Source organism: Callithrix jacchus, chromosome 2 (assembly GCF_049354715.1).
Source record: "Callithrix jacchus isolate 240 chromosome 2, calJac240_pri, whole genome shotgun sequence".
In the NCBI taxonomy this organism is placed as follows: domain Eukaryota; kingdom Metazoa; phylum Chordata; class Mammalia; order Primates; family Cebidae; genus Callithrix; species Callithrix jacchus.
In genome coordinates, this window is record NC_133503.1 from 50,084,808 (window position 1) to 50,112,792 (window position 27,985).

A 27,985-nucleotide genomic window follows, 5' to 3' on the forward strand; every position below is an offset into this window, starting at 1 on the left:
GCCATAATATCAATCATTTAATAGAAGATGAAGTTGAAAATTGATATTCTCTGCAAATATTCATTACATTGTAGATTTATACTTTCACTGGTGTTATAAAAAGTTTTTAAAGGTGGTATTTCTTCCTCTTTAAATTCCTCTGAAAAAATAAAATAAAGGTGACATTTCTACTAGAGTGAAACAAATAATCATTAATACTTTCCCCTTCAAATGAATTTTCTTTAGTTATGAAATCAATACATTATTTTTTTAAAAAATGCAACAACACAGGCAAGCAAAAGAAAAAGTATAAAATTGTGGCTGGGTATGGTGGCTCATGCCTGTAATCCCAGCACTTTGGGAGGATGAAGCAGGTGGATCACTTGAGCCCAGGGGCTTGAGACCAGCCTGGACAGCATAGTGAGACCCTGTCTCTCTTTTAAAAAATATATAAATAAATAAAAGAAAAAGTGTAAAATTTTACTCATGATTCAACTGACTTGGTGGACATTCCTATGACAATATGCTGAATATTCTAAAATTATTTGACTGTATGCATGTAACTGATTTTAAACAATAAAAATGGAACCGTATTTTATATTCTATTTTTAATAGCTTTATTGAGGTATAATTGACACGTAATAAACAACACATACTTGAAGTATCCAACTGATAAGTTTTGATATATGTACCCTCTTGTGAAACCATCTTCACAATCAAGATACTGAACATGTTATCCATCATTTCCAAAAATTCCTCATGCCCCTTGGTAATACCTCCCTCTCACCCTTCTCATCCTCCACCAACCACTGAGCCCTTGTTACTACAGATTAGCTTTCATTTTCAAGGTTTTCATATGAGTAGAATCATACAGTGCATATTCTTTTTTTGGTCTGGATTTTGTCATTCAGCATAGTTAAGATTCATATATTTTATTGTGTATTTCGACAGTTTGTTTCTATTTCTTACTGAGAAATATACCATTGTATGGATACATCACAATTTGTTTATCTATTCTCCTGTTTATAGACATTTAGAATATTTCCCACTTTTTTGCTTTTACAAGTAAAGTTCCCATGACTATTTTTGTACACGTCTTTTTATGGATATATGCTCCTTTTTCCTGGAGTGTGATAGTTGGATCATATGGTAAGTATATGTTTAAGTTTTAGAGAAACTACAAGATGTTTCTCAAACTGATTGTACTACTTTCTGTCCACAATATCAGGGTATGGAGTTTCAGTGGCTCCACATCCTCGCCAACACTAGCACAGCCAGTTTTTGTGGTTGGTGGATAAGTTAATTTCTTTTTTTCACTTTCAGAATATCAGAGTTGACAGACTCCTTAATAATCAATTAGTCCAAGCCTTCACTTCATAGACTGAGAGATGGGGAGGAACTTGCCTGAGGGCCAGTAGGAAATCAGTGGCAGATCCAGTGGTGGGACAAAATTACTGCTAAGTTCTGTTTTTGTTCTCTCTGTGACTCTTCTAATTAGAATATCTAAATAGAAATCTCCCTTCACCCAATATACACTTTTCTAAATCTGATGCTTTAAGGGCAGCTACTGCAGTATAGAGAAAACAATCCCTTTTGTAGTTGTGCTTGGTCTCTATTTCAAGGGCTGTTGGGGTAAGTGGCATCCCTTTTCCATTCAATGAGGCTGATAATAAGAACAGTTGAGTGTAATTTTGGTTCAGAGGTACAAAAGGTCATCCAAAAAATATAAAACCAAAAAAGTGTAGCCTGAGACATCAGTGCTAACTTTTCTCATCTGCATTTCTCTTGGAAAGATAAAGAAGCTACTAATTAATATAGAGATGTTAGGCTTCAATTAATGTATATAACATCCACATGGCAGTCAAATTGGGGATGGGAGGAAGGGAGAGCTATTAGAATAAAAACAGATAATTATGCATAGACACCTGTGGAATTGGCCATGGAATGGTCAATGGGTTGGGTCAACTCATACAGGGCTTGGTATGTCCCAAATATACACCCTAAGAGGCCCAGGATGCTAATCATGATGTCCTTGGCAATGGTGACATAGCTCATGTCCTCAGAGTAAAGGATGATGATCTCCAGGAGGGGTGGGATGATGAGGGCCAGGGCACTGCTGCTCACAGAGCCTACCAGGGAGACGACCAGGTCCAAGTGGGGGATGAGGATGGCTGAGACACCTGCAACAAAAGGAGAAATTTAGAATCACTGAACGTGCCTGCAAAAGGGAGCTCAGAAACAAGCCATTGCATTGAAGCCCTAGAATTTCACAGATGCCTGAGAGATTTCTTTGGAGAGGTGGGAAGGAGCCCACTGCAGGCTTGGGAAGGTCAGGCAACTCCCACCCTTGTCTTAACTACCAAGACAGATGCTCTCCTTTTATATTTTATCTCTTGAATTTTTTACATATAATCTTTATTTGAAGGGCTTCTCTACCACTTATCTGTTATAAGTGTAGAGATGGGGAAATCTAGAGCTCTAGAGGGAACAGAACTTGTTCAAGAGCTGAGATGAGAATTCACTGGGATGCCCGATCTAAGGTCCTCTTCACTCTACTATGCTGCCTTTCATGTATAAGAAAGAACTTGGTACTCAGTAGGTGCTCAATAAATTATTGACTCTTGCCCAGGCTAAGAACCAACGTTTGTACTATCTATGTAAGATAGCCTTTGTCTAGAAGCAAGGATGGATAAAAAAATGGGAGTTGCAGATGCTGGAGAGGATGTGGAGAAATAGGAACACTTTTACACTGTCGGTGGAAGTGTAAATTAGTTCAACCACTGTGGAAGACAGTGTGGCGATTCCTCAAGGACCTAGAAATAGAAATTCCATTTGACCAGCAATCCCATTACTGGGTATATATCCAAAGAATTATAAATTGTTCTATTATAAAGACACATGTACACGTATGTTCATTGCAGCACTGTTTACAATAGCAAAGACTTGGAACTGACCCAAATGCCTATTGATGATAGACTGGATGAGGAAAATGTGGCACATATACACCACGGAATATTATGCAGCCATAGAAAATGATGAGTTTGTGCCCTTTGTAGGGATATGGATGAACCTGGAAACCATCATTCTCAGCAAACTGACACAAGAACAGAAAATCAAACACCACATATTCTCACTCATAGGCGGGTGTTGAACAATGAGAACACATGGACACTGGGAGGGGAACATCACACACTGAAGCCTGTTGAGGGGTACTAGAGGAGGGACAGTGAGGGGGTACGGAGATGGGGAGGGATAACATGGGGAGAAATGCCAGATATAGGTGATGGGGATGAAGGCAGCAAACCATATCACTATGTATGTACCTATGCAACAATCCTGCATGTTCTTCACATGTACCCCAGAACCTAAACTGCAATAAAATATATATTTTAAAAAAGGGTAGTTGCTTCTGTTGCTGTCCGAATATCAACCACTTATTTTTCTATTCTTAATAGGATCTTAGTAATGAAGCAGGCCATCAAACATGAAGACAGTATTAAGCTATACAACCCCATTCTTCTCTTCTCTTCACACTCCTAACTTTTCATCTCTTATATACATTTAGGATACTATAAACATAGAGTATCATAGATTTTCCAAGGGAGTCCAATTTCAATAATGTTTGAATGAGTAAATATATAATTTATATGATTTAATTTTATGCAAACTTCTTATTTTAAAACAATTATTACATTGATGTATAATATATGTACATAGTTTTGGGGTACATGTGATAATTCAATATATTCATATCATTATTAAAGATCAAATCATTGTACTTGGGATATCCATTACTTTAAATATTCCAGTCATATAATTTTCCTATGAATAAAATAGAGAAAGCCTGTTCTGGAAAGCATCCATACCAGCTTGCTGTATCTTTTAAAAAATGCCTCTTTCTGAAATTGCTCTGACACATCCAATCAGAGCATGAGAGAGACTCATAGACTCATGGCTAGGAGTTCATCACCCCTCCGATGGCGGGGGGTCCCTGTCCACAGCTTTCCTTCATCTGATGCTTAATAAACTGCTTATAGAGAAAACTCAGCTTTGGTCTTCCAGGAAAGCTCACAACGAGGGGGCAGAAAAGATATATGCAAGAAAAGCTATAGTGCAAAGTGGACTGGAGGATTGCCTTACATCCCGTTCTGGTCGTGCCAATCCTCTGCTCAGTGCCTTTCCATTGCTCCCCATTGTCTGAACTCCTCAGCACAGTGACCCTTAGGACTTGGCCCTGAAAAAGCTCTGACCTTGTCTCTCTGCACTCTCCTCTTCTCCAAAAGGGCCAGAGGCAATACTTGTCTAAGGTCTGTGCACAGCCTGTTCCCTTTCCATTGCACATTCTTCACTCCTCCATCTATTTCCTACTTGTCCTTTAGGTCTTCACTGAAGTGTCACTCCACTGGAGAGGACTCCCTGGCCCAGCCAGGCTGAGTTATAGCACCCTCTTATGTGTAGAGAGTGTCTTCTACTTACTATCTTAACCATCATATGTTGCATCATCATGTCCTATCTTAACAGTCATCAAAATGAACTGTAATGATTTCCTTGCATATATTTGCCACTCAACTGAAAGTCCTGTGAAGGCAGAAGCTACATCTTCATTATTCATCATTGCATCCCTTGTGTCTAGCACAATGCCAGGCATGTAGTAGGTGCTCAACAAATGATTGTTGAATTTATAAAGGGTAATATAACTGATGGATGAATAAGGAGGAAGAATGGGACATTCAGCATATATCAAAAGCAGGACATGTCATTATAAGGACAGCTGTAGTCACACATTCCCTGATACTCAGAGGCTCTTCAGTCTTTCTTTCCAACTTACACCCTTCATAGTAGGAATGATCACAAACAATACCATTTACAGGTTCTTAATGTCTCGGCACAGACTGAGAACTCTAACACCTCAAACCAAGTACGTTTGCTGTTTCTGCTCATAGAATGCCAGCCTTTTAAAGCTTATCATCTGATGATAGTGTGTTCTGCTGGACAGCTCCAAGAGTTGCATTGTTTCTCCTGACCCTGTACTGAGACTTGATTCCCTTAACAACTTTAAATTCTGACTCCTGAAGCCCTGAAGACTAAATTTGTTCTTTCACTTTTACGATAATTTCACAGGTGTTTAAGGACAAATATGGAAATTTCCTGAGCCTTTTTTTCTCCAGGCAAAACATCCCTTGCTGTTTTGCTCATTCCTCTTTGGTGATCCTCTGTCTAGACATGTTCCAAAGAAAGGATTTCCCAGCCCTGTTCAGGATGTTTCCCAAACACTACAACAGTGTTCATGAATAAAATAGAGAATGAATGAATGAATGGAAAGGAACATGAAGAAAGGAAGCTGGGGGAGGAATGGATGAGAGAAGAGTATATCCAAAAAATGATCTCCAGTTGGATGTGGTGGCTCACATCTGTAATCCCAGCACTTTGGAAGGCCAAGGTGGACAGATCACTTGAGGTCAGGAGTTTGAGACCAACCTGGCCAACATGGTGAAACCCTGTCATTACTACAATATAAAAATTAGCTGGGCATGGTGGCAGTTGCCTGTAATCCCAGCTACTCCCTCAGGAGGCTGAGGCAGGAGAATTACTTGAACCTGGGAGGCAGAGGTTGCTGTGAGCTGAGATTACACCACTGCACTCCACCCTGGGGGACAGAGTGAGACTCTGTTGCAAAAAAAAAAAAAAAAAAAAAATCTCCAAGACTCTGACAAATCAGCCCCATTGGGATTTTTCCCTACAATTAAACCTCACTTCATGAGAGGGAATGTGTTCATAATTTATGATAAGAAGAAATACAGCACCATGAAAAACAGGTGCTTTGGTGCTACACAGTCTGTGTTCAGATCCCAGCTTTGTCACTTAGTGTGTATGACTCAGGGATGTTACTTAATTTATCTGGGCTAAAGTTCCCTCTATTGGTAACACATTGTTAGGCTATCATAAGTATTAGATAATGTCAGCATAGTGCCTGACATATAGGAGGATGATTGAATGAATGATGCTTCTTCTACAAACCAGCCAGCATTTATTTTCTATGTGTAGGCAGTAGAGATGACTGTAACATTTACTGTGTAGTAATTCTGTTAAGCCCATTTTTTTTCAGGTGGAAAAACTGAGGTCCAGGGAGGTGAAGTATCTTGGCCTATATCACAAAGAAGGCAAGTAGCAGGTCCAACGATGGTGGGGTGGGCACCAATGTGGCTCCCTGCCATAGCTTTGGCTAAAGAGTGCCCTTTTATGCTACTCACAGCTTAGACAGACCAAGGCTGAGCGGACAGACAGGTCTACAAATAGTGCCCAGCTCTCTGACACCTGGGAGATGGCAAACGGGATGATGATCTCAGCTGGGACGTGGAACTGGAGGGCATAGGTGAAGAAGATGCCAATGGAGTACATCAGCTTGACCGACTGGTACAACCTGCAGACAGATGGACAGGATGTGAAATGTGCTGTGGCTCCCTGGAAGGGCTATTAAGGACTCACTTATTGCTTAGAAGTTGGTATGGATTGAGTATCCCTAATCCAAAAACCCAAAATCTGAAATGCTTCGAAATCCAAAACACTTCTTGTCCCAAGCATTTTGGATAAGGGACACTTGATCTGTACTCGTCTTTTGAGTGATTGAACTGGCTAATATTGGATGACTCAGGACAGACTAGCCATCAGGGCCATCCGGGAAGCTTATTAAAAGTGCATATTGCTGAAGATTCTGAGTCAACAGGTCTGCAGCTCAGGAATCTAGGTCTTTGCTCTTTAAAAATTTTAAAAGACAAATATATGCATAGAGTAACATTCATGGTACAAAAGTCATACAGTGAAAAGCATCCGTCCTACCTTTGATTCTTAGCTTCTAGTTTCCCTTTCCGTAGGCAACCACCCAAGGTTTACTTGTGACCCTTCTAGAAATGATCTGTGTTTGTACAAGCTCATACAGAATACAGGAACATCCATGCACATCCATGCACACATACATGCACATACGTGTGCATATACATGTGCATGGCAGCACTCTTCCAGACATTCCTCCAGCATTCCTCAATTCCTCTTTTTTGTTCACCCAATACTTCTTGAAGATTGTTCCCTATTGGTACACGTAGATCTGGATCTTCTGTTTAATAGCTGGATGGTATGCCAATTGCATGGATATGCAATAATTAAAAAATCAGTCACCAATTAATGAATGTTTAGACTTTTCCCAAGGAATCAATGCTGCATAGACTATCCTTGTACACATATTGATGCACATGTAATATACATGTTAAGAGGTAAAAATGCGGGGTAAAAGTCAACGTGATTTGAAATTTTAATAGCTGTTGACATATTGCCCATTTGCTGTCTTAGAGTATAAAAAGACCTGTTTTTCCACATCCTTGACTAAACAGTGTGTCCATGCATGTTGGTCTTTGCCCTTGTATTTATTTTTTAACTCGCATTTCTTTCCCTTTCTTTCTTTCTTTCTTTCTTTCTTTCTTTCTTTCTTTCTTTCTTTCTTTCTTTCTTTCTTTCTTTCTCTCTCTCTCTCTCTCTTTCTTTTTTTTTGGTGGAGTCTTGCTCTCTCTCTCTCTCTTTCCCTTCCTTTTTTTTTTGTGGAGTCTTGCTCTTGTCACTCAGGCTGGAGTGCAATGGTGCGATCTTGGCTCACTGCAACCTTCGCCTCACAAGTTCAATCAATTCTCCTGCCTCGGCCTCCTGAATAGCTGGGATTACAGGTGCATGCCACCATGCCCGGCCTTGGCCTCCCGAGTGGCTGGGATTACAGGCATGTGCCTGGCTAACTTTTTTTATATTTAGTAGAGACAGAGTATCACTATGTTGGCCAGGCTGGTCTTGAACTCCTGACCCCTGTGATCCACCTGCCTTCACCTTCCAAAGTGCTGGTATTACAGGCATGAGCATCTCTTTGTTCATCTGGCCATTTTTTTTTTTTTTGCCTGTGAAATGCCTGTTCTGCCCTTCGGCCATTTCTTCTTGGGTTGTTGGTCTTTTCTTACTGGAAAGGGATATTTGTTTAAGGCTTTCCTGGAAAATCTGATGACTAGGTGTGAAGTCCTGATGGAGCTCAATGCCCATGTTTTCTAGCTGAGGTCCTAGGAATGAAAGTGCCCTGTCCAAGGTAGCTAGTGGCGGCCCAACTTGCCCAGAACAAGAATAGCATATTAGGATGATATCTTGCGTAAAATAAGGCGCAACTTCAAAGAAATTCCACATTTATTATCTCATCTAGTCGCTACCATAACACAGCAAGGTGGGTGGGGATGGTTACATTTTTCTCGTTCTACAGCTCTGGCTTTGTGGGAAATAAATGCACCATCACCCTACTCAACTTGGAAAGATGAAGGCTGTGGGGATGCATAACAACCATTATAGCTAACACTCGTGAATGCTTACCATGCGCTAAGCACTTGTCTATGCATATCTGTGTATTAATTCAATTAATTCCCACTGTCACTGCATCAGGTAGAGTAGCAGTTATTTGTGCTGTCCACCAAATACTTCCAGGCACATGGCAGAACTGCACTTCCCTGCTCCCTGGCTGTGAGGTGTGGTCAAAGCAAGCTTTGACTGGTGCAGTGTGAGCGGGAGACACGCATGCCACTTCCAGTAATGCATTGCCAGCTTCATGGCTCAGTGCACAGTTTGCTGTGCTCTCTGCTAGGACAACCAGAGCAGATCCCATGTCTCTCCCTATCTCACCTGAGCTGGGCAGGACATACCAGCAATTGGGCAAGTTGAGAGTGATGCTGGCCTGGGTGTCTGACCCAAACTTCATGTAGCCCAATGTCCCCAGGCAGATATAGAGGATGATGACAATGGACATCCCCAAGTACAGAACAAAAGAAAACTGCTGTGGATGCTTCATCTGGTTTTTGAGAGGCAGAACCTGGAAGTAAAAAAAAAAAGTTTGGGAAAGGAAAGGTAGAAAGAGATGTGGTCCATTGGGAAGGAGAGGGTTCCCCCACAAGCACAGATGCCCTTCCCCAGATGGGCCCAGAATCAGAAAGGGGCCTCTCCACATGGCCACACTCCTTTAATTTCTCTCATGCTTTCTATTACCAGGAATGCCCTACTTAGTCTTGGTTGATTAGTAAATTCTCAGTTTGCAAGGCTTAGCATGGTGTACTAGAGCAGTAGGCACCCTGTATGTGGATACGAATTTTCCCTTCACCAGGAGAAGATCATATTCTACACTTTTCATAAATACTATTTATTTAGACATCTGGAACTACAGTTGGCCACTGTAAAGAGCACTAGGGATCATTCGCTCAGACCCCAAGACCCCATCCATCTTACCATACCAACACCTTCAAATGTGAAGATAGCTGTACCAAAGAATAGCAAGAGGGTCTTCCAGTTTGCCATCAAGGGTAGGTGGCTGGGATATGGAATCCCCTGAAAGAAAGTGAGAGAAGTGCATTGGTGGTGGTATGGTGTCGAAGTCATCTCAAATCTTTGCCTGGTAGAAAGCTGGGTCACACCTAACCTCAACAGAGAAAATCAGAAGATATCTAGATCTCAGCTCACCTTCTAATCTTTTAAATACGGTTATTTATTCATTTATATTGTGCTAAAATACACACAACATAAAATTTACCATTTTAACTATTTTTTTTTTTTTTGAGATAGAGTCTCTCCCAGGCTGGAATGCAGTGGCGTGATCTCAGGTCACTGCAATCTCTGCCTCCCGAGTTTAAGCGATTCCCCTGCCTCAGCTTCCCAAGTAGCTGGGATTACAGGCACGTGCCACCACATCTGGCTAAGTTTTGTACTTTTAGTAGAGACAGGGTTTCACTATGTTGGTCAGGCTGGTCTAGAACTCCCGACCTCATGATCCTCCTGCCTTGGCCTCCCAAAGTGCTGGGATTACAGACATGAGCCATCACACCCAGCCTCTATTTTAACTATTTTAAGTGTACAGTTTAGTAACATGAAGAACATTCACACTGTTGTGAATCCATCACCCCTATCCATCTCCAGAATATTTTCATCACCCCAACCTGAAATTCTTTATCAAATAATAATGCCCCACTACCCAACTCCTGACAACCCCTACTCTACTATCTGTCTCTATGAATTTGACTATTCTAGCTACCTCATATAACTGGAATATTATAATATTTGTCTTTTTGTGCCTGGCTTATTTCACTTAGTTTCAGTGTCGTCAAGGTTCATCCACATTTTAGTATGTGCCAGTGTCTCCACTTTTGAAGGCTGAATAATATTCACTGTATATATAGACACCAAATTGCATTCATCCATTCATCACTTACTTGGACACTTGGACTGTTCTCACCCTTTGGCTATTGGGAGCCTGCTCATCTGTACATGTGGAGAAAGCGGAGCACAGGGAGGAGAGGTGAATCGCCCAAGCCCACTCTGTGAGTTAGTGGCACATCCCAGATAAGAATTCAGGTCTCCTGTTTCCCAGTCCTCTAACATCTCTCTCCCACACTTATTTGAGGGCTGTGCAGTCTATTAGTTAGTATAGCAGCTCTCATGAATCTAGAGGGAATGATTATTATAATAGATTTCTGTGGTGGGTAGAATAATGGTTCCCCAAAGATGTTCACATCCTAATCCCCGAAACCTGTGAATGTTATGTTAGAATGGCAAGGGAGAATTAAGTTTTCAGATTGGATTAAGGTTTCGAATCAGCTGACCCTAAAACAAGGAGATGACCCTGTACTGTTCGGTTGGGACAAGGGTCCTTAAAAGTGGAAGACAGAGTCAGAAGGAAGACCAGAGGGAAGGCAGCATGAGAAAGACTCTGCCTGAGGCTGCTAACTTTGGAGATGGAAGCGGGCCTGAGCCAAGGCACACAGATACCTTCTAGGAAGCTGAAGAAGACAAGAGAACAGATTCTCCTCTAGATCCTCCAGAAAAGAATGCCACTCTGCCGCACCCTGATTTCAACCCAGAGAGACTCAAGAACTGGAAAATATATTTGCATTGTTTCAAGCCACTAGATTTGTGGTAATTTGTCACAGCAGCAATAGGAAATGAATACACCATATATTTTCAGACTCAAGAAAATGAAAGCATAATGGTGGGATTTCATGGTCTTTGATAATGGAGCATGGGCATGGGAGGCAGTCTGAAATTCATGAAAAAGTTACTTTATTGGTTTCCTTGTCTGTAAAGTGTGGATACAGATAGTATAGTTGTTCATTAGTTCCAGGACCTTCCTTGGATACAAGAATCTGCAGATGCTCAAGTCCCTGATATAAAATGGTGTATTTGCATATAACCTATGCCCATCCTCCCATATACTTTTTTTTTTGAGATAGTCCTACTCCATCATCCAGGCTGGAATGCAGTGGTGTGATCATAGCTTACTGCAACCTTGACCTTATGGGCTCAGGTGATCCATCTACCTCAGCTTCCCAAGTAGCCAGGACTACAGGTGCAAGCCACCATGCTCTGCTACTTTTACATTTTTCTGTAGAGACGAAATTTCGCCATGTTGTCCAGTTAGTCTTGACTCCTGGGCTCAAGTGATCTTCCTGCCTCAGCCTCTTAAAGTACTGGGATTACAGGTGTGACCCCCTGTACCTGGCCAATAGTTGTTAGACTGAATTGTTTGATTTGTATGATTTTTTATTGTTGTATATTTTTAGTATTTTTCCCCCAGTAGTTTCCATTTGTGATTGTTTGGATCCATGGATATGGAAATCATGGATATAGAGTGCCGGCTTTACTTCCAAAATAGTATTATTATAAAGGTTCGATAAGTTAATATATATAAATAATTTTGCACCAAGTAAATAAAATTCCTTTATCATCTGTATTTCCCTTGTCTACCTACTACTTTTACAATTTTTTGGGTATTTGATTGAGGTTTACCTCTCAAAGTAAATGCAGCCTCCATGAGAGCAGGCACCCAGGCATCCTATTTATTTTTACTTACCACTGAGTCCCCAGCCCTTTACACAATACCTGGATTGCAGAAGGTATTCAGTAATTATTTGTTGAATGACTCATTGTTATCCAATGTGATAACGATGATGATGAAGCGGATGTCGATGATGATGATGATGATGATAATGATAATTAGCTTTTACAGCTTATGGGACAGAAGTGTTCCTAGATGTCATGTTGGCAGGGGCTGCCAGAGCAGAGAATCACCTTCCTCACCTGCCCATCATAATAACAAGCCCTCCCTAGGTGTTTCAGAGAACCTGGACCCTGATCCCTTCTTCCCTGTGGCACAAACCTGCATGATATACTCAAAGATCAGAGCCATGCTCCCCAGGGTGGTGATGTTGGCCAGTGTCGAGAAGATGGACAGCACCTTGAGGTTCTGGATAAACACCAACAAGATCAGGAAGGGCAGGATTGTCAGCATGTAGACACGAATGTCCAGGATGGGGGTCAGCACCAGAATCTCCCTGGGCTGGCAGATGTTGGAGGTCACGTGGGCTTCTTCCACCATCTGACATAAAACACAATAACAGGCAGTGTGGTGGCCACATAAAACACAGGACACCAATTGCATTTGAATTTTAGGTAATTAACACAACTTTTTTGTATAAATATGAGCCGAATATTGCATAAGATATGCTCATAGTAAAAAATAAATCATTACTTATCTGAAATTCCATTGTAACTAGGTGTCATTTATTCTTATTTGCCAAATTGGGCAGCCCTAACTGTTGTGCCCATGATTGTGACAACCAGAAACTCTTAGAATCATAAAATCTCAAGGCTTTGAGGTTATCTACCCAAACCTTTCTTTCGTGCATCCAGAGAAAGGGAATTCATTACAAAATAATACCCTTTTCAAATTTAGATAGCCCTAAAACCTGGGAAGCTCTGGATATTGGTCAGTATCCATCTGCTTGAATATTCCATCTACAATACTTGTCACAGTTCTTGCTGACTGTTTGGGTGTACTAAAACAAGGATGCTCCCTCTAATCCACAGAGCCAAGAAAGAAGGCTGTGGTTGATTTGTAATGTCTGATAGGAATGCAATGAGGGGAAGGTGGCAGCTTGTGGGGCTTGTATATTCAGGCATCTTCTCCATGACAACTCTGAGATACTCAAAGCAAATGTCACCAGTGCTTTTCAGGCTGACAATTATCAATGGTTTCTGATTGGACATGATTGCAAGCCTCTTTTTCCACCCTGGTTACACTTTTCAGAAGTGACTTTGGCTCCTCTATGAGACTTTTAAAATGTGATTCCCAGTACTGAGAGAACTTCCAAGCGTGGTCTGATCTAGGAGTAGAAATGAAGTTCTCCCCCTCTTTGACCCTAACATAATACTTTTGCTAATGTAGCCTCAGCAGCAGCAGGTCTGCTTTTTTCCCACTCTGCCCAGAAGAGGCCTCTTTACCTGTTGTAAATTGTCTGCCATAAACATAAAATAAACACTGCAGAAGCCCAGCTGAGTGATGATTAATAAGAAGCTGACGGTGTACCTAGGAAGGAAAGGAAGAGGCAGACGGAAAAAGATAACACACATTAAAATTATTTCTTAAGACTGTGTTTATTATTTGAAACAATTATTTTTGTTATTATTTAAAAAAATTATTCTACTTTTTTTATTTTGAAAATTTTTAAGTCAAATAATTGAAAGAATGGTATAATAAACATCCATATACCCTTTAACTAAATATACCAGTTTTGGGCCCCAAATTGCATTGCTCATATATATGTATGTATTCATTCATCTACACACACACACACACACACACACACACACACACCACCCTCATACACACACACAGAGGCAATTTTTTTCAGACCCATTTGAAAGTCAATTGCAGGTCACTTTGGGAGGCCAAAGCAGGAGGATTATTGAGGTCAGGAGTTTGAGACCAACCTGACCAACATGGTGAAACCTCATCTCTATAAAAATACAAAAAGTAGCCCAGTGTGGTGGTGGGCACCTGTAAATCCTAGCTACTCGGGAGGCTGGGGCAGGAGAATCGCTTGAACCCTGAATGTGGGGGTTGCAGTGAGCTGAGATCATGCCACTGCATACTGCACTCCAGCCTGGGCGACAGAACCAGACTCCATATCAAAACAAAACAAAACAAAACAAAAAACGAACAAACAGAAAAAAAAGAAAGTCAGTTGCAGGTTTCCTAACACTTAAACCCTAAATACTTCAACATACCTCTCTTAAGGCTGTAATAGCCAGAAAATCAACTTCAGTATCTTCATATATACAGTTTCTATTTTAAATATAGTCATTCTTTGGTATCCAGGACCCCCCCAACAAATTCAAAATCTGCAGATGCTCAAGTCACTTACATAAAAATGGCTTAGTATTACCCCAATTCTCTTTAAAGTATCTTTTGTAGCTGTTTTATTTTTTAAATTCAGGATCTAATGAAGGTTTGTATACTGCATTTGACTATGTCTCTAGTCTTTTTTTTTCATGCAGAACAGTCCCATGTACATTCACCTTTTTGTGTTTTCATCACACTGGCTTTGTTTGAAGAGTCCAGGCCCACTGTCTTATAGAATGCCCCACATTCGGGCTTGTACGATTGCTTCCTCATGATTAAATTCAGGTGAGCACTTTTAGCAAGAATATACAGAGGTGATAGTTTGGCACCTCTATTTTATCATATTGGGAGGCACATGATGTCCTTTTGTTCCGCTATGTTGGTGACTGCCAGATCTCCCATTGGAAATATACATTTTCCCTTTGTAATCTGTGGGGGTGAAACTTTGAGATGACATGATTAACCCATTCCTCAAACCACAGGTTTTACCATTCGTTGATGTTCCTTGCCTGAATCAATTATTTCATTGGTGGTTGCAAGGTGGTGGTTTTCTAATTATCTATTATATCTTCTAAATTTATTAGCTGGTTTTTAAGAGAGATATATTATTTCATCCTCTTTTTCTGGCATCACAACAGACTCATGTTAATTATTTTTAAATTTAACATCTTATACTCTGTTATTGTCATTATTCTTTTGGGTTCTTAAATTATTCCAAATTTGGAGATGCATTTTTTAAGGGAACAAAAATATGTTTCTTTATTTAAATTATAATGTTTAGGTAAGGGTTTTTCAAAATTGGCTTGTAGTAGCAACCAATTTATTGGTTGAGGCATATGTTAAAAATACAGACTCCTGATTCTTATATCAGTCTACTGTGTCAGAATCTTGGCAGTGTCACATGTGACTTCAGAATGATATCGTTTTCTGTCTATCTTATGAAGATTTTCAAACATATACAAAAGCGATGAATAATTTAAAGAATATAATGAGAATTTAACAGGAATAATTTAATGAATTTGCATGTGCTCCTCCCAGCTTCAACAATGAACTTTTTGTCACTCATTCTCTATCTTTTCATCCTCATCAAACACATAATTTGATGGTATATTTGCAGCAAACCAGAGGTCCCAAGTCATTTCACCTGTAAATAATTCAGTATGCAGCTCTAATAGATAAGAACTTAAAAAAGTATAATCATCATATCATCATCATCTCTTATAAAATTAATAATTTCTTCCTTTTTTTTTTGAGACAGAGTCTCACTCTGTTGCCCAGGCTAGAGTGTAGTGGTGCCATCATGGATGACTGCAGCCTCGACCTCCTGGGCTCAAGTGATCCTTCCAACCTCAGCCTCCTGAGTATCTGGGTCCACAGGCATGTGCCACCAGGCCTGGCTATTTAAAAAAATTTTGTAGAGATGGGGGTCCTGCTATGGTGCCTAGGCTGTCTTGAGTCTGGTTTCAAGAGATCCTCCTGCCTTTACCTCTCAAAGTGGTGGGATGACAGGCATTAGCCACTGTGCCTGGCCAATAATTTCTTTATATAATCTAATATTCAGTCCATATTCGGAGTTCTACAGTAGTTTCAAAAATATCTATCTTACAGTTGGTTTCCAAACAAGTCTGCACACTGTATTTTGTTAAGTTTCTTAAGTTTTTAAAACTGCTATATTCTCCTTGCCTGTTTATTTTTTTCTCCCAACTTTTACTTTTTTGTTTGCTGCTGAAGATACCAGATTATTTGTCCTGTAGTATATCCTGCTTTTCCTCTTTGGTTGGTGACTTCCTCATGGTGTTATTTATCTTGATCCTCTATTCCCTGTGCTTCCTATAAGTGGATATTAGATCTAGTGGCTTGATTAAATGGAGGTTTCATTTTATTTCTTGAAAATGTCTCAGAGGTGGTACTACTCTGTACTCCCTGCTGTATGCTAGCTGTGAGGAGACACACCATAGCTAGCTCTTATGTATATACATATGCGATGCTAAGATGAGTACATGGGGTCAGGTGGCATCAATGCATTCTCCCTTTATGAAGTTTCCCAGTGACCATTCCCCTAACAGCTTGAGCATCCATTAATGACCATTGCCTCCATGGAATGGGCAGTTTTTAATAAAGCTCCTCAGGTATCTCTTAGTAAATTAAAGATGACGAATTATTACTTTAAGTATTTTTCCAAATGTTCCCAACTCTTTCTCATGACCTCACCTAATCATGACCTTATATAGTCATTAGAGTGGCTCCTGATCAGGAGGATATCAACAACCTACTGAGAATCCCAAGAGAAGAGCTGCAAAGGAATCTTAGCAGCCATGATGTGACTCATCTCCTGAGGAACTTTGCTAGAGAAAGCTGCAGTATTAGGTTCTTGGTCAAATCTCTGCTCACCCACATCAATGTACACAACTTTGGATTTGTTATTTTATCTTTATGAGCCTCATATTTCCAGGACAATAAAAACCAACCATGCCTACCGTACAAGGCTGTTGAGATGAACAGAGGAGCTAAGACATAGAAAACCATTTTGTACACTGTTAATTTTTTATCAAGATGGAATGACCTGAATGTTCACCTTAGGGAAATAAGCAAATGAAACAGATATACATCCACACTAGGGAACATTGTGAGCCTTAAAATGTAACAAGGTCAGCTGGGCGCAGTGGCTCACATCTTTAATCCCAGCACTTTGGGAGGCTGAGGCAGGTGGATCACCTGAGGTCAGGAGCAGAAGACAAGCCTGGCCAACATGGTGAAACTTTGTCTCTACTAAAAATACAAAAATTAGCCAGGTGTGGTGGCAGGTGCCTATAATCCCAGCTACTCAGGTGGCTGAGGCAAGAGGATTGCTTAAACCCAGGAGTAGGAGGTTGCAGTGAGTCGAGATCAAGCCATTGCACTCCAGCCTGGGCAACAAGAGCGAAACTCTGTCTTCTTCACTCTCCAAAAATCAGGTCCATGTATATTCTCTAACATGAAAAAAATAGGACAACTTGTTAGATGAAAAATCAAATTTCCAAAAATGTACCTCAATATATGTGTGTGAATGGAAGTACATAATTTGCTTTCTATTTTCTACACAAATGTACACATATAGAAAAAAGTCTAAAGGAGTATTTGCTAACCAAATTTCAATGATTATCTTATGGGTAGAGAGTGGGATGGGGGATGGGAGTATTGAGGTGATTCTCTATATTCTTTGATAGTTTACAATAACAGCATATTCATTTAAAACTTGTGTAAGGAGGAATAAAGAAAAGTGATAATGATTATTACTGCTGTTTCTACTACGACATCGATGACGACTACCTTCCCCACACTGCATGGGTCCTCAGCCAGGTGTTCGGGCAGGTTTCAAGGCTGTACATCGTGGCCTCTCCATAGTTCATGAAGGTCTTATGCAGTCTAGGGGGAAAGAACAAACAATGCATAATTTAAAACGTTTTTGTTAAAGGTACAGTTTACTCCCAAAGTGAGTGACTTTTATGTATTTGTGTGTGAGCATGAAGTGTTCTGTCAATTTTCTAACAGTAATCTACTTTATACTTTAACAACTTTCAGGAGTTTGCCTTATTTGGCAGTTATCCCTTTAACTTTAATATTTAACTGGATATCACTGGATTTATTCTTCTTGAGTAAAAGGTAGCTGTGCATTGATGTAGGTCTGTAAAGGAGGAAAGGGGATCTGGAGAGGGAGAGGAGAAGGGAGGGGAAGAGGTGGTATGAGTGTGGCCAGGCCAGTGAGTCACTCCTTTCCATTGCTGAGGGTGTCAGAACATTTGAGATGCCTGTCCTGGACCAGACCCTTTGCAAAGGTGATATGCAGGATCCTGCCCAACACCCCTATAGGGTGTGATGTCCAAGTTTCAGCCTATTCCTCTTCCCATGTCCCTCTTCCTCAACCCTTTTAGGGGTGGGGCAGGCCCTGCTACAGAAACATCTTTGGGTGGAGCAAGTGGGAACAGCAGCAGGTTGCCCAGATCCCGGAAGCACAGCATAAATTGCAGGACTGAGGGGAACAGGTAGAAGAAAGGAAGGGTTCTAGCCTTCTACGGAAGCCAGAGTTGAAATCCCAACATGCCCCTCAGACAGCCAGACGTGTGGAGCCAGTCTCTTGAGATCTCTGGGCCTCAGTTTTCTTCACATGCAGTCTGGATTTTGCAGGGAGGATACAGTGAGAGATGGATATGGAGATGTGCTGGAACATGGTGTTTTTATTACTGCTCACTGTGACAGGCATTTTCAATACAAATGAGGCCACTCTGCATAGAACTGGCAAGGAGACGAATCTGGGAGTTGCAAATTCAAAAGCTATGGGATCAGACATATGAGATCAGGTATTAGTGATCTGGTGGGTGACGGGATGGGTATAAGACACGGTAGGGAGCAGTGGAGACTGTGGTAAACCGGAACACATGTCCTATTCTAAAAGGGATTGCTCAGGACTTGCCTCTAGAAGAACATTGAAAAAATGAAGGCTCAAGGCAGTCGGTTGTCTAATTGATTAAGAAGGCAGAGATTCTGTGAATGTGAGATCTCCAGGTTTTAAACGTTGGCTAAAAAATAAAACTGTGGAAGTCCCCCAAAACATAACTGAAGGCCATAGCCAAGTCTTAGGCCACCACTCTTTTATTAGAAAACAATAAAAGGCACGTCACCAGAGGAAAAAAAAATCAGAGAAAGGCTTTCAGGAATGGCCTGATGTCAGAAGCTTATCTGGTGATATAATAATCCCAGAAAGTTTGAGGGAAGAGATTTGCAAAATGATTAACAGTGGAGTCATGTAGGTCTTTGAATACTGGCTCTGCCACTTCCCAGCTATATGACCCTGGACAACGCATTTAAACCTCAGGTTACTCATCTGTAAAATGGGAACAAAAATAGTGCCTACAATAGAGGCTTGCTGTGAGGAGTAAACACGACTTGCAAGGTGCTTGGAATGGTAATCACAGTGTAATTGCACAATACATTTAACTGTGGAATGAGAAAATGCTTTTCTTTTCTTTTTTTAAGACAGTTTCACTCTGTTTCCCAGGCTGGAGTGCAATGGCTTGATCTTGGCTCACTGCAACCTCAGCCTCCTGGATTCAAGTGATTCTTCTGCCTTAGCCTCTCGAGTGGCTGGGACAACAGGCGTGTGCCACCATGCCCGGCTAATTTTTTGTAGTTTTTGTAGAGACGGGGTTTCACTGTGTTAGCCAGAATGGTCTTGATCACCTGACTTTGTGATCCGCCCATCTCGGCCTCCCAAAGTGCTGGGATTATAGGCGGGAGCCACCAAGCCAGCCCGAGTGATGCTTTTAAAAGCATTTTGTGAGCTGGAAAGTGCTCTGAGAGTTAGGTGTGACTGACATTATGCCAGGTACACCTATTTGGGTTATGATAATTTGGCTTTATGGGGAGTTTTATTTACTGTCCCTACTTTGTTGAGGCCTTTCTTCACATTTACGAGGACCTACTGACAGTAGCTGAGCGCTGTGGATCTCCACATTCTTTGTTTTTACTGCATTTGTCTTTTCTTTCTGAGATTGTTTTTGCATTAAAGTTTCAAATACATAAACATTGAGTATTATATGTATGCTTTGATAATGACTGCAATCATTGTGAATTCTTCTTTTTAGTAAGTATGCTTTTTACTTTTACTGACTTGTTTTGAAAGGAGATTGCATGGAACGCATTACCCTGACAGGGTGTGGGTATTGGAGTGGGAGAAGGTCGTGGGTATTGGAGTGGGATGGGGAGGCTGAAAAGGAAAGAAGAACATCTCTAAGTATCTCAAATAATAGGTCACTTGTAGAGTGCTTTTGTGTTTTTTATCACTCTGATGCTTTCAGGTAAGGAGATTTGAGCTCAGAGGGATGCAGGGACTTGACAGTCATCCAGCTTGTTAGCAGCAGTGTTGGATCTGCACCTAGAGTCTCTAACTGGGACTTTTTGTCGCTCTCTCCTTGCCTTCATAGAATACAGAGTGGCAGGAAAGTGGTCTGGAGCAGTGGCCGAGTTAATTGGGTCAGTGGTCAAAAGAAACAAAGCACACCCTCAGAGGAGCCCTAGTGCTCGGATGAGAGAGAAGCAGGCCTCTGACCTCTGACTGAGGTGGTGAGCACAGTTCAACAAGATGACCATACAGTGCACAGTGAGGACCCCAATGGCCAGCAGGCTGACAGGACCGACCTGGAGGGAAGAGCAGACGGAGAAGTGAGCCACAAACAATCATTCCCATTCCCTGGCCCTCTCAGCCTGGGTGCTGGGGCCCCTTGCCTAATAAAACTGTCTTTGGGGTGACAGACCCTGCCTGAATGTCCTTGTGCTTCCAGATGCTAGAGTTTGAATGCTCTTCTTAGCATCCCTGTAGAGTGACTGCCCAGCTTCTGCTAGGATACTTCCAGTGACAGAGAACTCATTACCTTCCCACATAGCCCATGCATTTTCTCATTTAGAGTCCCTTGTGGTAATTTATTTCTTTTGACACACTCTAGGCCTCACTTCCTCCAAGAGGATTGAGGGCCAAGGTGTTCTTACGACTTAGGTCTCTTTCTCTGGTAGAGAGTTTATCAACAGGCACAGTATAGACATTTTGGGGCAGATAATTATTTGTTGTCAGGAGCTGTCTTGTGTATTGCAGGATGTTTAGCAGCTTCCCTGAGCCTCTACCCACTAGGTGTCAGAGACTCTTTCCCCCAGATTATGACAACCAAAAATGTCTGTAGACATTGTAAAGGTTTTTGACTAGGGTAGAAGTGGCTGGCACAGAATGATCCCAAGTTGAGAATCACTGCTGTAGTGCGTCTAATTTGTCAAATTCCTTTAAAAAAGTGGGGCCGATTACTAATCATAATCTTCCATATGTGATCAGAAGGGCATAAAGAGGACTCTCTCACATTCGTTGTTCTGAATACTTGTGTCTTTATAGATATGACCTATCGCAAAGATATAAATGAGGGATCAAGAGCACCACCAGACTCCACTGGAATGCAGACTTCATGCAGCAGAGACTCTCATATCTTGTTTGCTTCTATATTCCCAGGGACTACAAATGCACAGGGTAGGTAGGTACTCAATAAATATTTCTCAAATGAATCATGGCCAGAGGTTCTGGTGGGAGATGAAGGATAAAGAAATCATCAAAAGACTCTGAGGAAGCAAATATCAAAGAATAAAAGCATTGTCTTAAAAAGCAAATTCCACCCTGGGAAAGATTGCTTGGCTAAAGACCATGCTTTTTCCAGAATCTCTAGAACCCAGAGGATTCCAAAGGGGAGAGTCCCATCTCTGAATTGGAACCACTGAAGATCAGAAGTCATGTCAGAGGAAGCAAGGGTCTCACCTTCTTTAGACATGGGAGCCACTTACCAGGTCTGGAGATAAGATTTACTGCAACTAAATGGAAATTATATATTTGGTATCAATTCCATTCAATAGATGTTAATGGAAAGTTACTATGCGCCAGTCTCTACAGAGGCCACCATGGGGAGGTACAAAGGGAAATCACACAGTTTTTGCCCACAGAGCTTTCAATTAAGTGAGGAAGCTGAGTCTATTAAAAAATAAACAAGTCGGCCAGGTGAGATGGCTCATGCCTGTCATCCCAGCACTTTGGGAGGTCAAGATGGACAGATCACCAGAGGTCAAGAGTTCGGTATCAGTCTGGCCAACATTATGAAAACCTGTCTCTACAAAAAATAGAAAAATTAGCTGGGCATGGTGGCCCACACCTGTAATCCCAGCTACTCAGGAGGCTGAGGCAGAAGGATCGCTTGAACCCAGGAGTTAGAGGTTGCAATGAGCCAAGATCGAGCCACTGCACTCCAGCCTGGGCAGCAGAGCAAGACTCCATTTCAATAAATAAGAAAAGAAGTAAGTAAATAAATAAATAAAGTCTTATCTTAATAAGTGCTTTAAGAATCCCAGGTAAGGTAGATAAAAATGGTAGAAAAACACAAAGTGAGGATGATCATTTTTATGATCATAGGACAGAGTAAAGTTTTAGAGAGGGTGCAAATTTCGAAAGACAGAAATGAGGGGGCAGGAACAGCACAGGAAAAGAGACAGAGGCAGGCTGGCATGGGGAGAGAGGATTGGTGGGATTGATGGAAGCTTCTATTCTTATGGTTTTTTATTTATTTTTATTTTTTGAGATGGAGTTTCGTTCATTACCCAGGCTGGAGTGCAATGGCGCGATCTCGGCTCACCGCAACCTCCACCTCCTGGGTTCAGGCAATTCTCCTGCCTCAGCCTCCTGAGTAGCTGGGATTACAGGCACGCGCCACCTTGCCCAGCTAATTTTTTGTATTTTTAGTAGAGACGGGGTTTCACCATGTTGACCAGGATGGTCTCGATCTCTTGACCTCGTGATCCACCCACCTCGGCCTCCCAGAGTGCTGGGATTACAGGCGTGAGCCACCGCACCCAGTCTATCCTCATGTTTAAGGCAATTTCTCATGTGCTATCATGTGGTTTGAAACGGAGTCACACAATCAAATGTCTGCAGGGATTGGGCTGTTAATGCAAATGAGTGAAGTAGGCTGCACTAGGAAGTGGGGAGAATTGTGGCAAAGTGGAGTCAGATGAGCATGGCGAGTCTTTAAGAGTAATGGTGTGCCCCCTCCAGGATGCTCAGGTTGGTCCAGGTTGGCTCCAGGGGATTGATGTCAATAGGCACATTTCCTATTGTAGAGGATATCCCTAAATTGCCCATTGATAACAGTGTGAAGGCTTTCAGGACCTATCACCCCCTTCCCCAAATGAGCAAATCTAGTTCCCATCCCACAGATGCCTCTTACCAATAAGCCGGCATTCTTTATGGCCAGGGGAAGCCCCAGGAGCCCTGTGCCAATGTTGCATTTCAACAAGTGGATCAAAGTTTGCATCATCCTGTGGTGGGGAGAATAGGGAGACAGAGGATACCATCAGTGGAAGGGAAGCATAGCCAGAAGCTCAGGCTCCTTCTGGCATCTCCAGAGTGCCTGATGGGAAGAGGGACAAAACCTGATGAGGTGGACTCAGAGACAGCTCTCAGTTCTAGGGGTCTGTCCTGGAACACCTGATCTGGGGATGGTGCTAGTTCAAGTGACTCAACAAATATTTGTTTAATTTAATTTCCACTAGGCTCTCAAGGAAATAAAAATTGCTACTATTCTGAATAACACCCTAGTACTGGTTGGTTCATTAATTCATCCAGTGATTTCTTTCATGAATTATTCTCTAAATAACATTTATTATGATCTAATACAAGTCTATCAGTTAGATGGACAATGGAAAAAATTAGTAACAGTTGCCTCAACCTACAGTGAGGCATCAGGTTATTTATTAACTTACTAGGAAAAAAAGTACCATATATGGAATATTTACTGGTTTGAGTTTATTCCTTCCTCCATTTGTTCAACCGGTATTCATTGTGAATATAAATTGCGCTCTCTCTCTCTCTCTCTCTCTTTCTCCCTCCCTCTCTTCCTCCCTCTCCATGAATTGCTATAAAATATATCTATGTTAGGCACTGGGTAAACTTTAATACTTTAATAACAATTGTTACTGTGTATATAGAGTATTATGATGTTTCCAGGAGGGTGCTAGTGCCTAGGGTTCTAAATATTCTTCGCACCTGTGCTGGCAGCTGCTGCCCAGGCAGCTCCAATCCTGATGTGAATTGGGGAGGAAGGGTGGGAACAGGACCATAAGAACAGAATCAAAAAGGAACTTAAATAAAAAGTACATGCACAAGCATTGAACCCAGAGGAGGAGCACTTGATTCTGAGTTCTAGCTCTGCTGCTAATCAACTGTGTTTGGTTACTACTTTGGGAAGCCCTTAGCTGCTTAGATCCTGTTTCCCTTTCAAAATAGGGAGAATAATCTTAGTCTTGTCTATGTCCCAGGACAGCTGTAAGTCTCAAAAGAGGTAACATGATGAATCCTGGAATCATGAAGTGCTTCACAGATGTGAGCATCATCATCATCATCATCATCATCATATCATTGTCTCATCGTCATCATCATCATCATCATCACTGCCACCTTTGGTTTCACCTTCATGGTGCTCACCTTAGAAAGAGCCTCCTTCAAGAGGAAGAAGAATTGGGATAATAGGAAAAAGGCAAGTATGGGCTGGTTTAAGCAAGTAGAAGTGTCCTCACCACTCAGAACAAAAGGGTGCCTTGAAGACGCCATTGGGAGATACAGACTAAGTCTCAGGCTAGGACAGAGATGCTCTTGTGCTACACTTAAATTGTCTGCAGGTGGCCAGGAGAGTGAAAACCAACACCCGAGTGAGTCCAGCAGAGACAGGGCTCACATCTCATTGTCTTATCCATTAGGGAATCATGGCAAGGGGCTTTGAAGAAGCTGTACCAGGTCTTTGCTATTTCAATGCTGACCAGAGAGTGGGTTGGGTTGAGAGAACAGGTGGACTTGGGGATTTCTGTGACTTCAGTCTATTGATCTAACTTCTGTTAGGTCAGTCTATTTACCTAAGGATGGAGCGCACCCATTGTCCCTTTACTTCCAAGAGATAACTTTTATTCCCTGATAAATGTAATTTGTCAATTCTTTAGTAGTAATTTCTCCAAAAGATGTGGTCTCATTTCCCACCCTCTGCCCTCCTTTCCTCTGTCTCTCACTTCTTTCCCACAACGGCACCAATGCCTTGCTCCTACTTGAATCAGCTCTTCTGGGAGAGGTGAGAAAGGTTTTGGAGAAACCACTGCGCCTTAGCTGACAGCTTACTCATCTGAGCCTTGAAGCATAAACAGATGTTGTGAGCTCCCCTGCGACTTAGCCAATTAGATTTAGATTTTTCTTGAAAACTACACAATTGTTATCATAAAAGGAAATTTCAAAATCCAACCAACCACACATTATAATTAGCACTCCACAGGGCATCTTTATTTGCTTCTAAATGCACAGAAATTTTACATAAGGAGAACCATTATACATGCTGGATCATCAACTAATTTTCTGTACAAAAAAATGTGCTACACATTTTTCATGTCCATAGATTTCCTCCATCACTTGTAATGACTGTATCATATTATACTGTATTTTATACCATATGTTAACCTTTCTCTTAATGTTTCCAAGGTTTCAATATTATTAAAACTGTCTTTGCAAAATTATAACTAAGGAAATTATGACAGGGAAAGGAATTAGACCTAACCGACACAATCTTCCTTCTAACCTTTAAGCTGTCATTGTTTATACCTGGGCATAGGCTGAACTAACTTTGGGAAGGAATTCAGTTCATGGTTTGACTCTTGATAACAGCCCTTTCCAAAAAGACCCCTTTCTTGTCTGGGGACCATTCTGCCTTTCCAGGACTAACAGACTAACAAATTAGCTGTAAGATTAGAAATTACACTTTAGGGGTCATCCAGCTTCTGGCTCCAAGAGTCTGAACCTCCCCAAATTGCTTCTGGGGACAACATCACTATCATGAAACCTGAGATCAGTGCTTGACATATTTTGCAGACCCTGCACTCTGATGGATCAGCTGAAGCCACCCAGATTGGTAATCTGGCTCAACCAGTTCTGCCATCCCACCCAAGACCAGAAAGCAGCAAGAAAAACTCACTTTGACCCCCTATGAATTCCCCTGTCTTGGTAAATTGTCTCTGTCTAGGAAGGGGCAAGGTGAACCCACTGGGTGGTTACATTATAGCAAGTGCTTTGGTAAAAAATGATGCATACTGTGCTATTAGTTCATTAGAAAAAAATTCCTAGAAGTGGTATTATTGATCAAAGGATTTATTTATATTTAATTATATTTTAAAAACCTGGATTGTAATACTCACAGTACAAAATTCAAAACACAATAATCAAAATCTTTATGAAATGAATATGAACTCCTTCTCTGTCTCTCTGCCTCCCAATTTTCTTCCCTAGAGGCAGCCACTGCTGTCAGTTTTGTGTGTGGGTGCATGAGTTGTGTACTTTCAGACAGCATTTGCCAAATAAATATTTGTATGTTTTACACAAATGACATTTTAGGTTTTGACATGCAACATTGCCATCTAGAAAGATACCAATTTAATTCTTCCCAAAAAGATGAGCGAGGGCATTTCCTGGTATCCTTATCAACACTGGGGATTGTCATTGATAATCTCTTTGTGCCCACAGTTATTACCAATCTGATTACTAGATAGCAGTCTGATTGGCAGTAAGTCCCAGAAGAATAGTTCTGTTGAGATCATGTCCTTTGCAGGGACATGGATGGAGCAAGAAGCCATTATACTCAGCAGACTAACACAGGAACAGAAAACCAAACATAGCATGTTCTCACTTGTAAATGGGAGCTGAACAATGAGGACACATGGACACAGGGAGGGGAACAAGAAACACACTGGGATTTGTTGATGGGGGCAGGGGAAGGGAGAGCATCAGGATAAACAGCTAATGCATGTGGGGCTTGATACCTAGGTGATGGGTTGATAGGTGCAGCAAACCACCATGGCACACGTTACCTATGTAACAAACCTGCACGTCCTGTACATGTATCCTAGAACTTAAAATTAAATTAAAATTTTTAAAAAAGAGATAAGAGTTCCCTGTGTCTGAGTTTGGGGCAGTAAAAGTCGAGGCATGGAGTTAGCATCTTTTGTTTTCTGGATGGATGGCCTGGGGGGTTGGGGAGAAGAGGGAGAGAGAATAATGGCAGATGTGTAGGGAGAAGAAGGCAGCCTGAGACTGTGGAAGAAAGAAAGGGAAGAAGGAAAGGGCAACCAGCCTGAGCCAGGAAACTGTTCCTGGAGACAAGGAACACCCTCATGTTGAGGGCGGCTGCTCTAGCTGGGTTCTTTGTAAAAACTGGGAAACAGGGCTAGTAACCAGAGCCACAGGGACTGACTCCTTTGATTCTGAAGGTTTTATCTTTCATTTATGCCTCTCCTGTTAATGAAATAAGAGTGTTAAGGAAATGGACGAAAGAAAACATAGTCCAGAGCTGCAAAAACAGCAGTGCTTGACCTCAGGCCTGGATGGGCGGTGTGGCCACTTACGACAGTCCAGCTTCCCCAGCAGGATGGACATTCTCTGAAGTAGTGCTCCTGCTGCTCTCTGAGGGTGACTGAGTTCCGTGGTCCAAGGAGTTCAGCTCCTTATTGTAGTTCCTTCCAAGCAACGACATCTTCAACACAGTGGGTAGGTGGCAGGAGCTCAAGGTTAAGGTTCTGAATGAGCCTCTGTTGGGACTTTCTCCAGAGAAACCATGGCTGCAGACCTGAGATGCTGGCTCCTAATCCCAAGGATGCCTGCTGCTGGCTGAAGCCTGAAGTGCGTGAATCAGTGAAGCAGTGGTGGCAGGAGAAGCTGATGTTAATGATGCGTCACCTGGTTCTTGGGGGACTTAAGAAAGACCTATCTCAGGATGGTCCTCAGTTTCCCTCGCAATTGCTTGCCCACCCACCGGGACTTGCCTGGGCTTTTGGTCTCTCCTAGTTTAGCCTTTGCTGGTATAGGGCAAAGTGAGCAGTGTGACTGGGAGGAAGAAGACACCATTGGATTGGAGGTCCTGGTGCCTGGATGTGGGGCCAGGCTCAGTGCTTGTCTGTCTTTGGCAAGGAAGAAACCAGAGCTACCTCACAATGGGGCTGCCAATGAGCTGCTGCGGAATCCTGGGATGCAGGTGTGGCCCAAGAGAGCCTAATCCAGCTATCATGTTTCATGGGTGGGGTGAAGACTGGCTTGTAAGGCCCAGTTTAAATGTCACTTGCTCAGAATTTCTACACAAGAGGCATGTATGGCCTGCCAGTGATTTGGAAGGGAGTGCAAGTCATCTT

General features: G+C 41.8%; 1 protein-coding gene across 4 annotated transcripts; it reads right to left on the reverse strand.

The window, feature by feature from the left end:
* On the reverse strand, positions 1 to 27,744 carry SLC36A3 (solute carrier family 36 member 3). Of its 4 annotated transcripts, none has more exons than XM_035288839.2 (11): positions 23,002 to 23,048; positions 20,304 to 20,392; positions 18,265 to 18,529; positions 17,528 to 17,623; positions 13,318 to 13,402; positions 12,194 to 12,412; positions 9,274 to 9,372; positions 8,697 to 8,863; positions 6,231 to 6,400; positions 1,905 to 2,159; positions 1 to 139 (listed from the first exon to the last, which is right to left on the reverse strand). In XM_035288839.2, exons 4-11 carry the CDS (start codon positions 17,605 to 17,607, stop codon positions 18 to 20), a joined length of 1,197 nt encoding a protein of 398 aa, XP_035144730.1. In that variant the 5' UTR covers positions 17,608 to 17,623; positions 18,265 to 18,529; positions 20,304 to 20,392; positions 23,002 to 23,048; the 3' UTR covers positions 1 to 17. The 4 variants fall into 4 exon arrangements, with proteins under 4 accessions (XP_035144730.1, XP_035144725.1, XP_035144721.1 ...); XM_035288834.3 differs by lacking the exon at positions 18,265 to 18,529 and adding an exon at positions 27,623 to 27,744 and having other exon boundaries at positions 2 to 139; positions 23,002 to 23,092; XM_035288830.3 differs by lacking the exon at positions 18,265 to 18,529 and adding an exon at positions 27,206 to 27,744 and having other exon boundaries at positions 3 to 139; positions 23,002 to 23,092.
* Between the last annotated feature and the right edge of the window lie 241 nt (positions 27,745 to 27,985).